Source organism: Dreissena polymorpha, chromosome 3 (genome assembly GCF_020536995.1).
Source record: "Dreissena polymorpha isolate Duluth1 chromosome 3, UMN_Dpol_1.0, whole genome shotgun sequence".
NCBI lineage: Eukaryota > Metazoa > Mollusca > Bivalvia > Myida > Dreissenidae > Dreissena > Dreissena polymorpha.
Genome location: NC_068357.1, coordinates 121282142 through 121303670, shown reverse-complemented (window position 1 = coordinate 121303670; position 21529 = coordinate 121282142). Strand labels below are relative to the sequence as shown.

General features: G+C 35.3%; 1 protein-coding gene across 1 annotated transcript; it reads right to left on the bottom strand.

Moving 5' to 3' along the window:
- Nucleotides 1-341: 341 nt before the first annotated feature.
- Nucleotides 342-19547, bottom strand: LOC127871251 (homeobox protein SIX6-like). The gene is made up of 2 exons (XM_052414003.1): nt 18961-19547; nt 342-1708 (listed from the first exon to the last, which is right to left on the bottom strand). The coding sequence occupies exons 1-2, from the start codon at nt 19530-19532 to the stop codon at nt 1477-1479; spliced, it is 804 nt and encodes a 267-aa protein (XP_052269963.1). The 5' UTR covers nt 19533-19547; the 3' UTR covers nt 342-1476.
- Nucleotides 19548-21529: the final 1982 nt, after the last annotated feature.

Here is a 21529-nt window from a genome sequence, read left to right as displayed (position 1 = left end):
TCATTCTAAATTGGATCAATTTATTTGCAAAATTAGGGATGTCTAGTATATGTATTTTTAAATTTAGAATATTTCTTACATAACTTCCTTTCAGCAAATAGTGCAGACCCTGATGAGACTCATGTGGGTCTACGCTGTTTGTCAAGGCCTTTTTTCTAGCCGCTAGGCATACATGGGTTAAGCTAGTTTATAATGACGCATTCATTAACAGCATTTTATTACACTAACATCGAAAGTCGTACCTTCTTCTTGATGGATATCCCTATACAAATTAAAAAATATGATAATAATAATTATAATAATAATAATAATAATAATAATAATAATATAATAATAATAATAATAATAATAATAATAATAATGGTAATAATAATTTTTAAATTATTTTATTAATTTTACAACACGTACATTAAAATTTATCAGAACAAAACTATTTTTCATAAAAACTGTTTCATAAATAACAGGATCCAATGACGAGAAACCAGATAATAATTCAACATAATCAAGAACACAGTTATACAAATATTGAAATAGCACGTTAATTGTTCATGCCGTCGCTAGCATTTTAGTTTTCATATAATTTATCAACAAGATGTATATAAATTACATTTGAATGTGGGGAAAAGTATGAAATAGCAAAAATTGATCCGAACCTTATCACTGCAGCGTTTACTAATAAAATATAAACATAGCAAAAAGATATCGTGTCAGTATTAAATTGATAAAAAAAATCGCCACATAATTAAACCTTCGAAAAATCTTTACTTTGCATAATGCGTAATGCCCCTAAATACTTATCACGTTTCTATACGTAAAAATGCTGTACGCATTCGGACGAATCTGTCCGGGTGTAGCACTGACCCACTGCGCATGCGGACATGGCACTTCCGCCGCGCACTTGGGTCTCGGAGAGTTACAGATTCAAATTAATCCTGACAGCTATTGTCCAAGATCGCCGTCGACATTAAGATATTTACATAGAAAACACACCGACCATTAAAACCCCATAAGTAAAGCTTATTAATTTCCGGTTCCATGTTAGTTGCCGGTAGATCTACTAAACAAATACAAGCTGGCACTAATCTTCGCTGCCGGATCGGCTCGCCCCGTTAGTTTCCGGACTTTCCCGACACGTGGTTTCAGTTTTGTTTGCCGTCTGCACCAAATCACGCGACGTAACGGTGTGTGCGTGATTTGTGCGCGGATAATTAGACAGATAATTGTTCATGTATTTGTACGGAAAACTATGGTGTATTTGACTTAAGTTATTCTGCAGTTGCTGTAAATTACCCTGCGAAAAGTCCAAAGGTTTGTGCAAAATATCGTCAATTCCGAAGGACCTCACGGGAGCGACTACCCAGGGGGTTATGTGGCCCCCTGGCGGTGGCGAGGTTAAGGGCCCACGGTTGGGGCATGTACCCCTGCCGGAAGCGACGACGACGACGGTGATAAATCTCGGTTCTGCAGGCCATATAGTCAGGTAGGCGAAATCTGCGGCGGTGATGACGTCGCGTGACCAGAATTCACGGAAACGGGGGAACGCAGGATCGAGTCGTCCTCGTTCTCGATATCAATTTTTTCGTCGTCGTCGTCGTCAAAGGACTTGTCATCGACGTCGATATCGTCGAAGTCGGTAGAGGAGTCGCGGTCCGGAGAGGATCCCTGGTACTGCTCGAGACGGGAACCGTCACCGGACTGACTGTTCAGGCTGAAAATACACAGAAAACACATGGAATTAAAGTGACAGATGGCCTATTTTGGGCTGGTAATACATTTTTTATATAAAAAAAATATATTACTGAATGACGAATCAGTCACAAATCACTCAGTCAATTCATTCTGAGCGAAAATCCATTTTAAGCGGAATGCTTCGTCCCCGATAGCCTGTGCGGACTGCACAGGCTTATCTAGGACGATACTTAACGCACATGTACTACACCCTTGTTCTCCAAAAAATACTGTTTTCAGTTAGGTAAGCTTTGTCGATTCCGGTCTCTTTGTACGCATAATGCTCGAGAAACGTTATCCACGCAGGCGTCATAAGCAATATATTTTGTCAAATACATATAAGCGAAGAAATTGAAGAGGGCGGGCAAAGCTTTAATGACAATAAAAAATACACTCGGGCGATAAGAACCTCTTAATATCATAGATTCCTCTTAAAGTGTCATAGTATTTACATTTCTGTTTAAACTGAGCTGGAAGGTCGCTATGTGCTACCGATCATAAATTGGATAATACAGGCGCCACAGTGAATCAACAACCCGAGATTGACACCAGCATTGTTTTCAGATGAAGTTTGATCAAAATCCGTCAAAAATACTCAATCCGTCCGCTCTCAATACCCGCTAAGCATAGATGAATACTGACACCATTGTGCGTAATTCTCAAATAGAACTATTATCCGTTTTTATTAAACCCGCTCCGAAGTATCGTTTTGTCAACAAAGTTTAATAACCCATTTTCGAATTAATGGAACTTCCTAACAAACTGGAGCCACTTATAGCCGTATCGGTTATCTGAAATGTTCGCAGGTTAGACATTAATAGGAAAGGTTTGTGTGTTTTAATGATATAAAACAAACATATCATGTCGACAGTATATCTGACAAGAACCTCTTAAGTTTATCGATAGCGGGATTACAAATTGAAATAATTAATAACAGAATATGACTCAATTCGTTGGAATTGCTTATATGCAATGGTATCAAAGGCATAGTTAAGCTCTGTATTCCATTGATCAGTACGGAGCTGTCGATCGAGCTCGGCTCAGTCCCGATCACGTGGTATTTGGAACCGGAGTGAACAAATGATCCCTTTGGAATTCAATGGCATCCGTCATTGAGCAATAAATCTTTAAACCTTTGTTCCTGTATGTTGCTGTAATCATGTTAAAAGGTAGTGGCACTTCAAATGAATGCAATACATAATCGAATCATATTTGATTCCATTAAGTGCTAATTCCGGTGGTTGATTTGCTTAATCGAATAATCGCCATCAGAATAGTATAACGAGTTGAAGGTACAATTCAATCATATATATTGCAGGAATCAAACTGACGGTAATATAAATATTAACAAATTTACTCAAATTAAAAATGCACTTTGTACAAATATTCAGTCAATAAAAGAAACGTATAGTGCTAGCAGTTTATAAAATCGTTAAACGTCATTTGCAATGTATTTGCAGAATGTGTTTTCTGGCAATTTTAGGATCAAAATCAGGAGTTTGCGGTCTGACGCACATACATGTCTGCGCAGGCTTTCTCTCTCGTTATTTAATTGATACGCAGCAAAACTTGCTGCATTGTATTGTATTAGTCTAGTATGCCGCGTCATGCGAAAATGGATATTATGCCATTTTGCGACAAGAACAAATCCATGACAGCCAGCGCATTGATCAGGAGCTACCCTCTTTGTTAGAGAGACCACGAAACCTTGTGTGACTTTAACCCATTTATGTCTAGTGGACTTTCCCATCCTTCTAAATTGGATCAATTTATTTCCAAAATTAGGGATGTCCAGTATATTTATTTCTATATTTAGAATATTTCTTACATAAAATCCTTTAAGCAAAAAGCGCAGACCCTGATGAGACGCCGCATCATGCGGCGTCTCATCTGGATTTACGCTGTTTGCCAAGGCCTTTTTTCTAGACGCTAGGCATAAATGGGTTAAAGCGGACTGGGCAGCTCCCGATCAAATTGCGTGATTGAGCATGCCCGTGTGGAGCTACGTTGGCCGAATATGAAGCCCCATGTTCGCATGTCTCAACATTTTGAAACTAAGTCAATAATTGAATTGAATAAGGAATTCAACATTGCGGCATTAAATATTTTACAATGCTGCTGATGAAGTTAAAACTATTAGTATTGGTGTAGATTATACTAAAGATATGAGGCCAACCTTATTAAATAACAATGATATAGACCCATCTATAACATCACCATTAAAGCATTATTAATTATTTAGTGGAAATACTTATTATCAATATACCAATATTTTTACCAATAGCCTACTTAAATTTTCAAAACCATTATATACCGGTATTTAAAAACATTAAGCATTATGGCACAATCCGGTATGTAAATAAATAATAAAACACATACAAATATTTTGTAATAACAACCAATGCTTATGTTTGACGGACTCCTTTTCTAAATAGTTTCAATTGCCCTACAATACGTGCGGATAACAATAAGTATCTAAAGCGTGCGAGTTATTTTTATAGATTAGAGTTGCAATTTCATATCCAAACATTAAGTCGACTAAGTTTCGAATACTACAAATAAGCCGATTTAAAGTCAATAAAATTGCAATAAATGACGTGTAAGTATTTCTGATAGATAAAACAGATAAAATAGTCTTTAAGCTGCTTAAAAGGACTGTCTCCGATGCTTTATGGCGCTCAATATTGGCCATAAGAACCCATTAAATTACTGTATGACATATTGTTTGTTTAACGAATTGTTGAATATTTTTACACCTGCACAAAGATATACTAAATGTAAACGTTTTCATTGAAGAGCGGGATTAAGATACGGCCAAGAATGTGTTTGTTTAGAGGACCATAGTGTTTGCATAAAACGATAGGCAGTGTTTAGAATAAACACCCTAGATGCTTCACGGTAAGTGTAAGATTTCGTACCCAGTGGAAGGATGAGTCACGTATACGACGGGGGGGGGGGGGGATATGGGGGAGCCAGAGGTCACGGCGTAATGATTATTGATGTGTATGATTAGACAAGATAACTCTGATATCATATCAAATATATTTTTAAACATCGTTATTATAGTTCGATTGCCTAAATGTTATTGAAACGCTTTCGAATCAGTTGTCTGGGTAGAACCAGTACTTGCTGTCTTTGGTGGAGATCTAAAGAACGCTTCCAACGTGGGGATCGAACCCATGAATTCCCGGTCGCTATACGGACAATTGATTAACTTTGAGATGGCGACCTTGTAATGAGTTTAGTCCTTGAAACAAATCTCTTAAAAGTGTAAGGTCGACAAGTGACAAGTTCTCCACTTATCGTATTAAATAAGACCTCTTTGATAAAGTTTTTAGTTGCTGCTTTGAGTATAAGCGAAAAAGTAATAGCAAGACACACAAGTATTCCGTATGAAAGTACTACTCTATCAACAGTGACGTTAAGTAAATAAACAAACAAATAAATAAATAAATAAATAAATGAATAAATGAATAAATGAATAAATGAATAAATGAATAAATGAACGAATAAATAAATAAATAAATAAATAAATAAATAAATAAATAAATAAATAAATAAATAAATAAATAAATAAATAAATAAATAAATAAATAAATAAATGAATAAATAAATAAATAAATAAATAAATAATCTGTAACGCCATTTCTTCAACGCATTTCATTTATCTACTCACAATCCACTTTGTCACAGCTTCAATTGCCTTTCAAATCTCTCAATCAATGGCAATCGCTAATTATTAATAATGACCCCGTACTTTTATTTGTGAACTTTAGTTTATTAATAGATTGCAGTACTTTTGATTGTTGTCAGAAATGCACAATTGTTATTGATAATTTCGCAACGTTAATTAGATTGTAATTTTGAAATTTAAAAAGGATTATGCATTTGGAAAAAAATATCGCCATGGTGCAATAGATATAGTGTCCGCTTAGCGACCGGGAGGTAACGAGTTTAATCCCCACTGTGGGAGCGTTCTTTAGATCTCCCCTTAAGACAACAAGATCTGGTTCTAGGCTGAGGAACGGACTCGAGGGTGTTTCATGTAAGTAGCAAGTGTTTTAAATGCAATCAAGCTAAAATAAATAGGTTTAAATTTGAAACATATACTGAATGTGTTGATTCCATAATTTCCATAGAAAATCTCTGACTAGATTTAATTAAAGCACACACTCATTAAAACATGAAACTGGTAGATACAATAAACTTGCTAGAGAAAACGAGAAATGAAAACTGTGTAGCAGTAGCAGTGGTTGAATTTATTTGTGTATGTATATGTACATTCTCGTTATTTAATAATTAAATATAAAGTTAACCAATCGATTTACAAGATCACATCCACGATGTACATGTACAAACAATAGACACTTATAATCCTATATTAAAAAGAAATTATATACCTGCTAGTTAGTTATTGTGTTGCTTCTTGATAATACTAAAGATGTTAACGATTAACTGTTCACCTATTTATTTAATAATCTATTATAAGTGAAATGCGTATTGTTTCGTATTTTATGTGTGTAGTCATCTTTATGTATATGTGTTTCGAATGTGCCCAAATGCATAAATTTGCTGCTTCTACCAATAAACTGGAACTGTTATTAGTAGGTTTCGGTGGTAATTGCAATGCAAACATATTAGCGGAAATACTCCTGCAATGAAGTCCTCACAATTCAACAGTCCTCGAACAATATCAAATAGCTATCATAGCAAACTCATTTTGGTTTAAATTACAAGTTCATTGTTGAAAATCGACAGGAGAAATTGCAAACCTATGACATTTATAATTACGAAAAAATATCAAAGAATTACGTTTTCCGTTAATCAACGATGTCACGTCTTAAGTGTTTGTTGAGCTATTGAAAGTGTTGTTATAATTTGCAAATGTGTTACATTAAGTATGTATTACTTGTTAAATACCCGTCCCCTGTGTAAATATAACTGGTGCCATTTGCGTCTACGTGTCTAGGTTACACAATGCTATATTTGTCATGAAGCTATACAGACGTTTTTATGAAGAACTAAAATACGGAATTCGGATACCTGAAGAATTCGGATTCATGTGACAATACAAAGTGAAGAAAGTGTTTGCACAGAAATTCTGGAGCCAGAAAGTGTCTGCTATTGTATGATGGAATGTTTATTTATGATACCGAAATAAAGAAAACTTGATGTTTTAGACACCGGGGTTAGATATCATGTAAAATATGTACAGCAATGCACGGCAATGTTTGCAGATGAAATAACATATTGTATTGGGCGTAACCCGAAGTTGTTTTGTTTTCGTTTGGAATAAAAATATTTCTGAATGATTCACGAAGTTCCAAATATGTTCTACTGCAGCATTTATTTGATATTAACATTTTGAAGAAGCGTTCAGAAAATTGAATCACTAGCAAAGGAGCTGAACTAAAAAAAATCATGCACTAATCACCTGTTAAGAGTTATTAAAAAAACACAGATATTCTTATGTACGCAATAAGATTCCTTTACATCTATGACAAGACATGTCGAAGAGGACTGGTACAATTCCGATCAAGTATAACAATCGGTTTTATGCGATGATATGAGAGGATATAAAGCATGTCGGGGTAACGTAGACAGGTAATTAGTTTGTCAAGAGCACTGGGGCACGCTTCCGAAATAAATCTGGAAAATTCGAACGGACGAGCACCCGCTAGAAATTATTATCTTTCCAGAGGAATTATCGTCTTTTCGCTGTTTAGATGCATCCTCAACTTATTTCGAACAGAGGATAATCACGGTACCAAATAGCGATCAATGTCAACCGGCGCTTCGTACGCTTTGTGTGGCTTACTCAAGACGAAAACCAAAGCGGATTTGTCATCTAGAGGAAAATTGGCTTAGACTAACGTTATTATAAAGCGCACGGACCGGTTGATCGTTTGAGAGAGACGGTCTCAATTGCTCTGACATCTCAATGAAGTTGGTTGTCGGCGGTGTTAGAGAGGCAGGGAAGTTAGGTCGAGGGCACGACTTTACATTTAACGTCCAGTAAATTTAATCTCAGTTTGTGGAATTGCTAAGGATGGTATGGAGATGTTGACAGTCTTTTAAGAATTGCACAGAACATGGCTTTTGATCTTGTGAAAGCGGTTTTACCCTGGTACTCAGTTAACTATCGGCACAGCCTCGCGTATTAAAGTGAGGGTTCCAACTATAATTAGAGACCGATTTTAAAAATTAGTATAAAGCATGGCGCTGCTATAATTTAAACGCGACGCCAACGAAACAAGATTCAATACAAATATACCGTATTTACCAAATGGGTGCATTTCCGGATTTGTGGAGCATAATCGATACTCAATTATTCCTCATTCCTCACCACAAAGCAGTGATCTCTTTTTTTTTCTTTGAATGAAATGATTCATCGGTGCCCATCAAATAATTTTGTGTTTGCCCATGTCGACATTTATCAACTACAAATCCCTTTCCAGTTTATTGATAGAGATTATCTGTTTGTCTGTAGTGTTAAACCGGGTATCAAGGTCGTCGATTGTTTTACATGATCTGTTTGACACTTCTGTAGATACACCGGATAATGGATGGCACTATCAGTCACATACCCTAATCCCCGGTGGTATCCCCACGCCTAACACCCGTCTATCAAACTACCCGTCTCAGTTACACAACATTATGGGCTCATGGGTCGGGTAGCATCGATATTGCCCGCCGATCGATCTGGGATGTCATGGCAACGAAGCGGGGTCATTGGAACGCCAAGAGACGCGTATGAAATCCGTGGAACATCATTAGATAGGGACCAGATCGGCAGGTGTTGAGAACAAACATGTTGACAATTGCTTGAGACAGGCTTATCTACCAAATACGGCTCAGGATTGAAAACATTGCAATCCGAAAACTCGCGAAGATCACAGTTGAACGAGATATTACGAGATACCACAAGATATCACATACAATAATGACATTTGTAAACACGAGTGAAAATCCTCAATTGAAACGGTTATTGTTTAGTCGTGTCTTTGAATTTTGACGATTGCTTGAAATGGATAGCGTAGATTGTAATAAATGAAAGCAATTACATTGGGACATCTGGTACTTCGCTGTTCTAATCTCCGAGAGTTGCAAGTTGTGGTTTGAACTTAAAAAATTGCAAGTTTTAATCATTTTCGTTCACAGGAATGTGACATGAACGTGAATCATTCAACGAACGCCTTATTATCCCTTTCCCACTCAGAGGCAAAGTGAAAATGGCTATGTGCAATCAGCATTAAAACCAGAAAAGCCTGCGAGTAACTCGCAGTCTGTTCAGGTTTAATGCTGTTTGCTGCTCATCTTATTGTGTAAGGGTTGGAAATGAAGCCTTTACAATTTGAATCTAGTAAAAAAAAAGGGTCTTTAATTACATTTTACTTTCCGAGGGACTACAAATGCGTCAAAATGCGTATCTACGTGGTACAGGGTTAGGCGACCTGCTATAAAAATAGCATTTAAGGAAATCTCAATTTCTACTTCTAAAGGTTCGCAATTTTTAAGTAGTCGAGAAAATCCGCAAAAAGTCTCCATACGATGCTGTAAGGTCAACGTTTTTGAGTTGTGTTTATGTGCAGCGTTAGGTTTGATACCCTTTTAACCGGTTTGAACCCTTTACCATTTGGACAAGTATTTTTTTGCGCATGTGTAGGCCAGTTAAATTTAATTAAAGACCTTTCTTACCAGATTCTTACCAGATTCTTACCAGATTCTTACCAGATTCTTACCAGATTCTTACCAGATTCTTACCAAAGTTTTAAGGGCTTCGGCTCCAATCCTAAGATAAAGTAACTACGATTTAAGCACATAACTCACATACAGTATCCATTCATTAAACATTAAAGCAAGTATATACGATTTCAGTTTCATCATTGTATTATCGAAATCTCAAACCAACATACAAATATGAACAAGGAATGTAATATTTAATTAATTTACGATCTTTATATGGTACCATCAATCAAATATTTTACTTCAATGACATTTATAACGAACACGTTAATGCCAATACAGACACATTTACTCGTATTTGTTACAGAACCAAAATTGTTTCTATGTGTCGTCTGAACGAATCTACATCGGCTAATGGGGATTTTCTATCAGTGTAATGCATTCTGTACATGAATGATTCTTCTGCGATATGTACAACAGCAGTAGCAGCAGCAGCAGCAGAAGTAGTAGTAGTAGTAGTAGTAGTAGTAGTAGTAGTAGTAGTAGTAGTAGTAGTAGTAGTAGTAGTAGTAGTAGAAGTAGTAGTAAGTAGTAGTAGTAGTAGTAGTAGTAGTAAAAGTAGTAAAGGTAGTAGTGGTAGTGGTTGTGGTAATAGTAGAAGTAGGAGTAGTAGTAGTAGTAGTAGTAGTAGTAGTAGTAGTAGTAGTAGTAGTAGTGGTAGTGGTAGTGGTAGTGGTAGCGGTAGAAGTAGTAGTTGTAGTAGTAGTACTCCTACTACAACTACTAAATTAATATAAAATGCTTACACAAAATCAAAGTAATTATTCTCAGCAAAAATATCAGCCAAATGGTTAGTTTTACTTTCATCATTTACTTCCGAATCAAGTAGAGGGGCGGATGCCTTATGATGAAAGCTTTATAAATTGTCAACATCCGTAAACGGACCACCAAGACGAAAATGTTAATTTCCAAATGAATTAAAATCTGTGTCGCTTCAATTGAAACAATGATGGCGCTTTCGTACGCTAGCTGGCTGTGAAAAGCGACATAAAAGTCCGTGATGTAAGCAAGACAAGCTGACATTGGTGACAACATTTGTATGTATTTAGAAACTGGTTTGTTCACCTCGCTCTATGTAAAGTGTTAATATTTGTGTTAAATACGAGACAATCTGTATAAGGTACTACTTTCAGCGTTGTTCTTACTTAAACAAATTAGACGACACTTTTATTACGGTAAGACAAAATGTGGACATATTGAACATTGATCTCGGCTGGTTGACAACAGTTATAAATTACAAAAATAGAAATTATCAAAACGTTTGAAACTGTATACAAAAATTAAAATAACAAAGTATATAGGCCAGTTTATCGAAAAAAAGATCATCAGCGAGGCTTCGAAGGCAGCTTTGAAACTAGAGTCGACTACCAGATGCTCTAGGCATGCATTTCTAAAACAACACCATAAGTTCGAATTGAAACTACACTGGGTTACTTTCTTTCATATATCACATAACGCGTCAATCGCATTAGGGGTAGATATGTGGCCTGACAAGATAAGTCGACGGTCTTCTGCGGTTTCATTCAACCGAGGGACTTGTTTATTTACACCACGTGTGTACGATACCGGTCCAATCCTCCGGTTAATCCGCCTCGCTTCCTATCTATTAACGCCATCTTATTTGCAAAACGAAGCAGAAAAACAGAGTAATTTGGCACAAAGCATCATCCCTCTCTTAGGCCGGATCAACGCTTATTATTTGCTTATCGGTGCAAGTATATATAAACAACGGATGTAACAATATTTTAGCCTCGCTCTGGGAAATCCGGGTTTAATGCATGTGCGTAAAGTGTCTTCTAAGATTTTCCCTTGCAGTCCGTACAGGCTTACCAGTTGCTACACTTGCTCGCTGTTGATGTCATTTTAGTTTCAAGGAGGTCTGTTTCTTAGCGAAAATCCATTTTAGGCTTAAAGGGCTGTGCCATATTAGCCTGTGCCATATTAGCCTATGCCATATTAGCCTGTACGGCATGCACTTGCGAAACTAGGACGACTGTTTATGCACTTGCATTTAACCCCGATTTCGTTTAGCGAGGCTTATTTCTTTGTACAGATTGCACGACCCTCGGTATTGCGGCTGCATCTTACTACTAAATGTTCATAGACCATGCATATCAGTACAATACCTATGTGTGACTTATTAACAGTGTTTCATATTCAATACAATGGATTGAAATAAGATGAATACAAGTAAAACTATAGAAGTGTATCTTCAAAATTCGGTAAAAATATAAAAAATAGAAAACTTAACATTACAAAGCATCTCATTGTCACAATTTAGTATTTAACATGCATTAAATCAGGAATATAACTTATTTTTGAAAAACAAATCAAGAACATTTTATGTATTTTCGAGAATTGCGCATCGAATTGTATTGTATAAAGTTGCACCTGTTTAAAGTATTCAAGTTGAGTACATAACATAGAAGCAAACGTTTAGGGAAATACTTTTTGATTTTTTGTCATAAAACATTCACTTCATAATTATAAAAGAGTTTCTAAAGGCCATTGATTTTAAAATGACAATGTTAACAGTCTGGCCTTTAAGAACTGGGTCTTAAAAAGCTGATTCAACAGGAATAGACTTTCGCATTAGGGTTGTTTTTAATATTAACGTGTTTGATGCCGCGTCGCTTGATTGCTTTAGTGCTCTAACTACCATTTTCATTTTTTTTGAAAAAAAAACAACAACACATGTAACAGTACTCATCCGTTTGTAAAAATGTGGGAGATATAGCAAAATGGAATCGAAAAACTTTTTCTGTGACGCCTGAATCTTGAATCCGATTACGTCATATTAAAGATCTCGTTCTCACGAACACAGCGATATAAAAAAACTCATTAAAAAATGGAGATAGAGCACTATAGCAATAAAGCGACGACCGTTCAACTGTGTAATAAAATCATAAAAATATTTCCTCAGCAACTGAAAATAAATAATCTTAAAATCTCAGCTCTGCTTTTAAAAGAAATACTTTGTTTATTTGGATTAGCCTTCTAGATGGGGTCATGAGAAATTAAATGTCGGTTTCAAAAACACAGTACACAAGGTATGATAGACGCTCTACTGAAAAGAATAACCGACAGGAAACATTGAGACGAAAGAAAACAAATCAAGCCAACGATAAGAAAAGAAAAATAATACTAATAAGGATGTTTTCTGTAATAAAAGAAAGACTAATATCTTAAAATCCCCTCTAGACATAAGATGATATGTGGTTTTATTATGCGCTATTCCCTGGACGAAATGTATCTGAGGCCCTGGCAAAATATTCAATTGAAAGTTAATTACAAACTGTCCATTCGGATACTGTAATTGAGATGTATTCTTAGAAGTCTCTCAATGAAACTTGATAAATCCGTAATCCATGCAAATGAGTCTTAGAACGTCTTAGAACAGATTCATGATCTAAACTTTTATACTTTGTCACTCTATGAAAGTTATGTTCATAGAGCCGCAGTCACTTTTACTTTTGGATATAAAAATATAAAATTAATAAGATGAAGAAGAATAACAAAAATAACAAGAATAACAAGAATAATAAGAATAAAAAAATAAGAGGAAAACAAATACGTATAATAAAAGAAATAATAATATTAAAAATAATAAAAATAATAATAATAAATAATAATAATAATAATAATAATAATAAGAAGAAGAAGAAGAAGAATAAGAATAATAAGAATAATAAGAATAAAAAGAATAAGAAAGATGCGTTAATTAGATGAATAAAAGAAGAAGAAGAAGAAGTTCGAGCTCTAAGTCGATATGTTGTGTTGAACAAGAAAGGTTCAGAAGAAGAGGCACTAAAACATAAACGTAATAAAAGTTTTATACAATCACAAACTATGTTCGACTCTACGATATTCATTTAAAAAAGCATTTACACTTCAGGAAATCCCCATTTGTGTGTGCAGATTTGTTGATACGCCACATAGAAACAATTTTCGAATGGCAACAGATAAGAGTAAACCCGTCGATATCGGCTTAAACAGGTTGGTCATGAATTGGTCCATATAGGTAAACACAATTTGATTTAAGGGCGCGTCGAAATGGAAATCTTTGCCACAGCGCTTGCACGGCGTTCTTAAAGACCTTCACAGCGCCGTATGATCGACGCGAAATATGAAAAAACAATATTGCATTGGTATTCTATGGCTCTCACACAGCGTTCTTACAGCGTCATCGCAGCGTCCCTACACCAGTCTCGCGGTGCCCAGGAAGTCTATGTCTTTGAACATTATTAAATGATCGCCGCGACCTGACGTTCTATGCGATAGACCCTATAGCATTGCCACGGCGTTGCCGGACACTGCACAGCGCGAAACCTCGGCGATCTGAACATGAGCCTCGCCTTGAGAAAACGGGGCTTAATGCACCTGCGTAAAGTGTCGTCACAGATTAGCCAGTGATGACTGTGAAGATACTTTCCGCTTTTATGGTTTTTTTTCGTTTTAATGAAATCCTCGCGAAAATCATTCTTCGGAAAGTTCCGTCCCTGGCATGCCTGTGTGGACTGCATTAAATCCCGTTTTATAATATCGCCGGCCCGATTTGACTTCGGTTTTATGGTAGCATTTTCTGAGAGTTAATACATTTTATTTAATATTTTGTTGTTTATAATTATACCTTGTTTCAATATGGAAAAAGACCAATTTTTACTTTAAACCCGTCCCTACTCCATTTGATTAATTGCCATCCATCTCATTTCACAATAACACGAGAAAGGCACAGATATCTAATGAATACATAATTACACGTTAATAAATCGGACAAAAAATGATGTAGACGACATGCTTCAATCAATGCGCATTTTCATGGGACAAACTCTAGACGACGAATATATTTAGTCATTAACCCATTTATGTCTAGTGGACTCTCCAATCCTTCTAAATTGGATTAAATATTTCCAGAATTAGGGATGTCAAGTATATTTTTTTCTATATTTAGAATATTTCTTGCAGAAATTCCTTAAAGCATCATGCGGCGTCTCATCTGGGTCTACGCTGTTTGCCAAGGCCTTTTTCTAGACACTAGGCATAAATGGACAAAATATAAGTAATGATTGTAAATTAAGAATAAAAATAGAGAGTAATGAAACAGCAATGAAAAGTTAGAATATCTATATAAAAAAGCAAACAATAAAGTATATAAAAAAAGAAGAAATAATGAGTAAACAAATGCTATACGATATGTGAACGTTATATCCTTTCTTATGAAATTAAATAGTCTTGACAATTTTTAGAAAGACATACTTTAAACTGAACTTTCATATTTGAAAAAAAACGTTAAAAATTAAATTACTTATAAGTGTTCAGTCATTTAAAACAACACGGCGTTGTGTGGAAAGTAATTACACATAATTTACATCCGCTTTTTCCGAAGCAAAAATGTAATTGCCGGAACAACAAAAATAAAATTATCTCAAATTAAATTTTAAGGCTCTGGATAATCAAAACAAACAACATAATATGGACCATAATCATTATCTCCGTCGTCATTATCATCAACTCATTCTCTATGATTTAAGTTGCTTGGTTTATATTAAATCTAGAATTGAAACTCATCGATATTCCCAAGCAAACAGCTATCTTTCTGGAAAATAAGCTGCATAAACGCCGTGTGCAAAACGTATTGCTACACCGCACATCTCCGGACAACAAACACTAATTTATTATCGTAAATTTTTGTACTATTTCTACCAACGTAAGTACCCACCCCCTGTCAATATTTCAGCCATCATGTTTTTTTTGCAAATCCCTTTTGTAAATATTACCGGAAGTTTATCATTTACTAAATAATCATGCTTTGTATATTGCATTTATTGTATATTTTGTATACTTGGGTGAAATAAACGACGTGTTCTGTCCTGTTCAACAACATATGATTAACCCTTTGCATGCTGGGAAATTTGTTGTCTGCTAAAATGTCGTCTGCTGAATTTCTAAAATTAGCATTTTCTTCGATTTTTTTTCAAAGAATACTATCAGAATAGCAAACAGTTTGGATCCTGATGAGACGCCACGTTCTGTGGCGTCTCATCTGGATCCAAACTGTTTGCAAAGGCCTTAAAAATTCGGTTCTCGCACTGAAAGGGTTAACAACTCAATCACTATCGCCACCTTATAAAAACTGGTAATTGTAAACTTCGGTTCGAAAGAAACGGACAAAATCTGATTTCGCACGTATTGATTTTTGGCGAGATAAAGAACACCATCATCGACGTTAAACGATTAATAAAACAACAGATACACACATTACTAACGAGAGCGAGGCAATGTAAAGTGTTGTTCTTGTTGCAATGATAATTATATTCAGATTATGTTAGAATCAAAATATGTTCCTTTAGACGAAATCCATGAAATCGGAAAGTGTCGTCCCTGATTAGCCTGTGCGGAATGCGAAGGTTAATCTGGGACGACACATTAAGGCACGTGCATTAAGTCCCGTTATCCCGGAACGAGGCTCAAATCTTTGTTCCTGCGCCGATTAACAACCTTAAATCAAAAATGATATTTTTAAAGTTGTAAGTCATAGAAGGACCTGTTCGGATTCCTTTGACTTTGCAATTACACAAAGAACCCGGACAGAAAGCGAAGCCTAAGATTGTATGGTCCTGCCAATATGGCACGGACAATGTTACCGGCGATTATCAGATAGCAGGTCAAGATTTAGATACGGTTAACAATATGGACGCTACGTAACGAGATTTCGCGCAATCTTGATTCGCACCTTGCTTGTTTCGAGCCGTTTTGTTGTGATACGTTTATAGCACAGCCATATCTGATAAACACGATAATAAGTGTTTAATTCACCGAAAAGATTTTGCATCAGTAAATTATCATCTTTGGTTGGAAAATAATAACCTATATCGATCTACTAGTATGCGTCTTTTTTTTTTTGCTCTTGCTTTATTATAGCGCGGTTGTTATCTATCGGACTAGAAAATAATGAAGCAATTTTGTAGGAAACTTGCGAATCACTTTGCAAACTATCTCCGTCACAATCTCTAGAAGGTGTTCTTCTTAAGATGGCAAATAACTGTCCGCAACTTAATTTGTGGTCAGTTGACATAAATATTGTGATCTAATTTGCGATAATGCATGACAGTGTTTTAAATAACGGTACAATAACGCGACAATAAAACTTTCATTGTTTTGCTATAAAACGCAGCGTTGTCGAGAGATTTTAATACAGAAAACGTCATTAAGTTCTTCTCGCGAAATAGAGACTTTATTTTCGGAAGAATGTGACATTTAGTAGCTATTTCGTCCTTAACTGAATGAATATGTTGCTTTTTGTATCTCTTATTCGTTGTTTTCTAATACACAGTAGTGCTTATGTACAATGTTGTTCATTAACAAATCTCGAGTAATATATTGAATGCGGATAATGAATTATTTTATACAAAATGTTAACCATTTATTTATTTCAGTTATAAAAGATACTCTTATTATTATTATTATTATTATTATTATTATATATTATTATTATTACAATACAATAATAATGGGCTATTATTGAATAAACTTCCAACGTAAACATAATTTATTTTAATTGTGTGTTTGTTTTGTGTACCATGATCACCTATTATTTAAAGTGAAGAATTTAATACTCTAAAATTATGGCGATTAAATCACACTGTGATTTACAAATGATATTGAAATGTATACTAGTATTTGTACTTACTTATTTTTATTTAATGTGTGTTCGGATACCAAGAGGAATTAAATAGAATTGAAAATAATAGGCACAATTATGTTTTATGTAATTTTTGTCAGTCAAGTTCTACGTAAAACATATAGTGTTTTTCTTTTTAATGCATGTTCTAGTCGGTATGATTTATTATTAAACATAGTCAAACTTGGAAGGCTGAATCATTTACTTTAATAGCTATGCGTCATTAACTCGATACACGTTTGTTTTACTAAAATATAGTTAATTTCAAAAGCTACACACTATACGAACTGCAAACCGTTATCTTGTATATGTTTTTGTTTCTTGTGGTGAGGTTTCTGTTTATATATTTCGTTTTAAAGTAATTATATTTGCATTTCTTAGAAAATCTTTTTCTATGATGTATGTTTTCCATTTAAAGGAATTTACAATAAAACAGGATGAAATATGTTTTATCATGATACAACGTTTTTTTCAACTTCTATGGTATGCTTCGTTTATTACAAATACGAGCTTATGTAGAAAGATTAAAGATCAACTTTGTACGTAAATAATAACATTTCAATTAACCTCTATTTATTATAAATGGATAACGAATACTAATCAACTGAATACAAAAAGAAATCTAATGAATATTAAAATATCCATAAAATTAAACGTGCAAAACATGTTTCAGATATAATTTCCAATTAATGCACATCTACACATGGTATATGGACAATGCCGTTATTTTATCATAACATATAATGAATCAAACGCGATACATAAAATATAATGTTTGGGCTGTGCATTTTCTAAATTAAATTGACGGAGGTATTTATATTGTTCTAACAATTTGCATTAATTCCTTCTGGGTTAAATTAAGCATCTGCATTCAAAATTGTGGTAAATAAATATGGTTTGTTTTTCTGACTCGACGACAACGATTTGGGTATTATTGTTGACATTTTCTTTCAATTTCTGCTTATGTGTGTTTTTTTTAGATTAAATTTGCTTAACCCATTTATGCCTAGCGACTAGAAAAAAGGCATTGGCAAACAGCGCAGACCCAGATGAGACGCCGCATGATGCGGCGTCTCATCAGGGTCTGCACTGTTTGCTTAAAAGAATTTCTGTAAGAAATATTCTAAATATAGAAATTAATTTACCAGACATCCCTCATTTTGGAAATAAATTGATCCAATTTAGAAGGATGGGAGAGTCCACTAGGCATAAATGGGTTAACCATTTCCCCCTCATTTTTCCTAGTGTAGCACTGTCTGCACAAATTGTGTTCGGATTTTTTTTTCAAGCAATTGCAGCAAATGCTATGTTGTATTCTTACATGATAATACAAGTTAAAAATACAATTTTGATTAACATTATATATAGATATATCGATTAACATATAAAAGCATGACTACACCGAATGCATTAGAGACAAATTCTGGGAAAACTAGGTTCAGATCAAGTGCGTAAATGTCAACCATGATAAGCTTGTAAAGCCCACAAATGCTTATCAGGTACTTTACTTTTCCGCCTTCAATGAATTTTCGATTTTAAGAGATTTCAATCAAACGAAAAATCCGAAAGAGCGGAAAATGCCCCCGTTTTACCAGAACGCGAAACATACGTCGTACTTAATGTCTTCGAAATAATTTCAATAACGCTTCAGAATATTAAAACCGGGACCTCTCGGTCGCCAGGCGAACGCTATTGTGCCCTGCACGATTTAGACCCGTGCAATATAAAAAATTCATATAAATATATAATATATAAAAGCGAATAATAACAAGTATATTTTTTTTAGAAAACACGATAAAACTTACCGGTTCTTAGCGGCAGCTGCCCGGTCCCTTTGGCGGCGGTTTTTGAACCAGTTGCCGACCTGTGTAGGGGTCAGCCCCGTCGCCTGCGCCAGCTCTCGCTTCTTGGTGGGGTTTGGGTATGGGTCCTGTAGGTACCACTCGCGCAGGAGGTTCCGAGTTCGCTCCTTGAAACAGTGCGTTTTCTGCTCGCCGTCCCAGATGGTCCGGGGAAGCGGGAACTTCTTCCGAACGCGATACTTGTCAACGGGTCCCAGCGGCCGACCGCGAAGCTTCTCGGCCTCTTGATAGTGGGACTCTAGCCACATGGCCTGTAGCTTTGCGTGGGACGCCTTCCCGAACTTGTGGCTTTCGATGATGTGGTACATGTCCCGGTAGTTTCCGGTGTGGAAGCAGACAAGACAGCGCGCTCGAAGGATCGACTCGTGCTTGTTAAGAGCTTCCAAAGCGGATGGGTTAACCGGAAGTGACCACAGAAAGCGGCCGAGGCGCTCGATGTCCCCGCTGTCCTCGAGAGTTTCGCAGACCTGTGCAACTTGCTGAGGCGTAAAGTGCAAAGTTGGTAACGCGAACATGGCTAAATAACTGTCCTATGGTGTCTGTTATAATTTTTAATTCTCAAAACACGCTCGCCGCGCGTTGCCCTTAGTTAACTATCCTCACTTCTGAATTATGGCCGATAAATTATCATGAAGATGCACTATATGTCAGACGTGAGAGGTTTTGTTTTCACACTGTCATATCGTCAAATGAATAAAAGATATCTTTCAAGTTCGCTATTGTACTTCGGTTTTGATAGTGGTATTTTAATATAAAGCAAATGGGAGGTTCTCAATCGTACACGGTGTCAGATTTTATATCGGTTTTATTGGTCGTGTATAATCATCTCCTTGTATCAATAATACGGCCCGCTTCTATTGGCCGATAACTTTACATGGATCTGGGTTGTCGCGTACAATCTGTCAGTCAGCGTGTTGCTTTCAATATTTGCATTCCGAGTCTGTCACGTGATCGATTTTGGGGCGGGGTTTCGGTTTCGGAACTTCGCACATTTAGTTAAATGATAAACGGAATAAATTGCAAGAAATATTTTAATGCTAGAGATCATCGCCTGGGTTGAATTTGATAGAACAGGTGGCTCGATAAGAAAAGTCTGTTATCTTCTTAAATAAACGTGAAAACATACACTTGTAAATCGTCCGGATTAAAGTGCTTATCCGAATACAGTTCCGGAGGGATCAGCAAATAATCATGCCGTGTGTTAACCATAGTCGAGAGTCTCTCACTTACGAAAATAACAGAATGCCATTTGTCATTTGAAGATATTTTGCATTCCTGATAACTTACAAATATGATAAATTATTGCAATATCCACAACAGCCTTGACCATCTGAATGAAGCAAGTTAAGCATTACAAGGTAGATTTTGAGTTGTCTTTCACAAAGAAGTGACAAAGCGCAACTTCATTAAAACGTGTATATCTTCTATCCTGTGTGTTTTATAAAATTATTATAATAATCATAACAACAACAACAACAACACAACAATAATAATAATAATAATAATAATAATAATAATAATAATAATAATAATAATAATTTTATTATTATTATACTACTACTACTACTACTACTACTACTACTACTACTACTACTACTACTACTACTACAAATACTAATAATAATAATAATATTATTATTATTATTATTATTATTATTATTATTATTATTATTATTATTAAATATCATTATCATTATCCTTAATATAGAAAAGAATACACTCTTATACATTCAAGAGCATCCCTCTAAAGAATGCTTATGCTAAATGCAAACATAAAATAACACGACGCATATTAACAACCAGCGTTACAATACACCAGAAACTTTGAGAAGTATTTACATTTAAGAAGGAAATTATTATGGAATCAAATGCGTCGTGTTCTTAGAAAACTGGGCATAATGCATGTGTAAAGTATCGTCCCAGATAAGCCTGGGCAATCATGACATCTTTCGTTAAAATGAAGTCTCTTCTTAGCAAAAAGCCAATTTAGGCGGAAAGTGTCGTCCCTGATTAGCCTGTGCGGACTGCACAGGCTATTCCGGGACGACACTTTACGCACATGCATTATGCCCAGTTTTCTCAGAACGCGACACAAATGGAAATAAACATAAATCAATCATGCGACTTTATTTGGACAATATTAAAAATAATTTGTACAGATTTTTCAATAAATAAACGTATACAATAAATGCTGTTATTGCTTATTACAACACTACCGGTCGAGATGAAAGCCCGCTGGATATAACTTGTAAATGTTTATTGTTTGATATTAAAAGCTGATATAATATCAATAACATATCTATCACTAAGCCATGTACTGTTATAACAATATCTTACAATAATCTCTTCTGTTTCGGCGTAATCAAACGTAAACTCTTTAATAACTGGACCCGCACGGTATGCATTAAAAACGGTTACAAATATTGTGTGCACTAGAAAAATTGTAATCTCTGTGCCTCATGAGTAACAGCGGACTGACATATCGACAATTATGTTTCAAAGAAAATACATA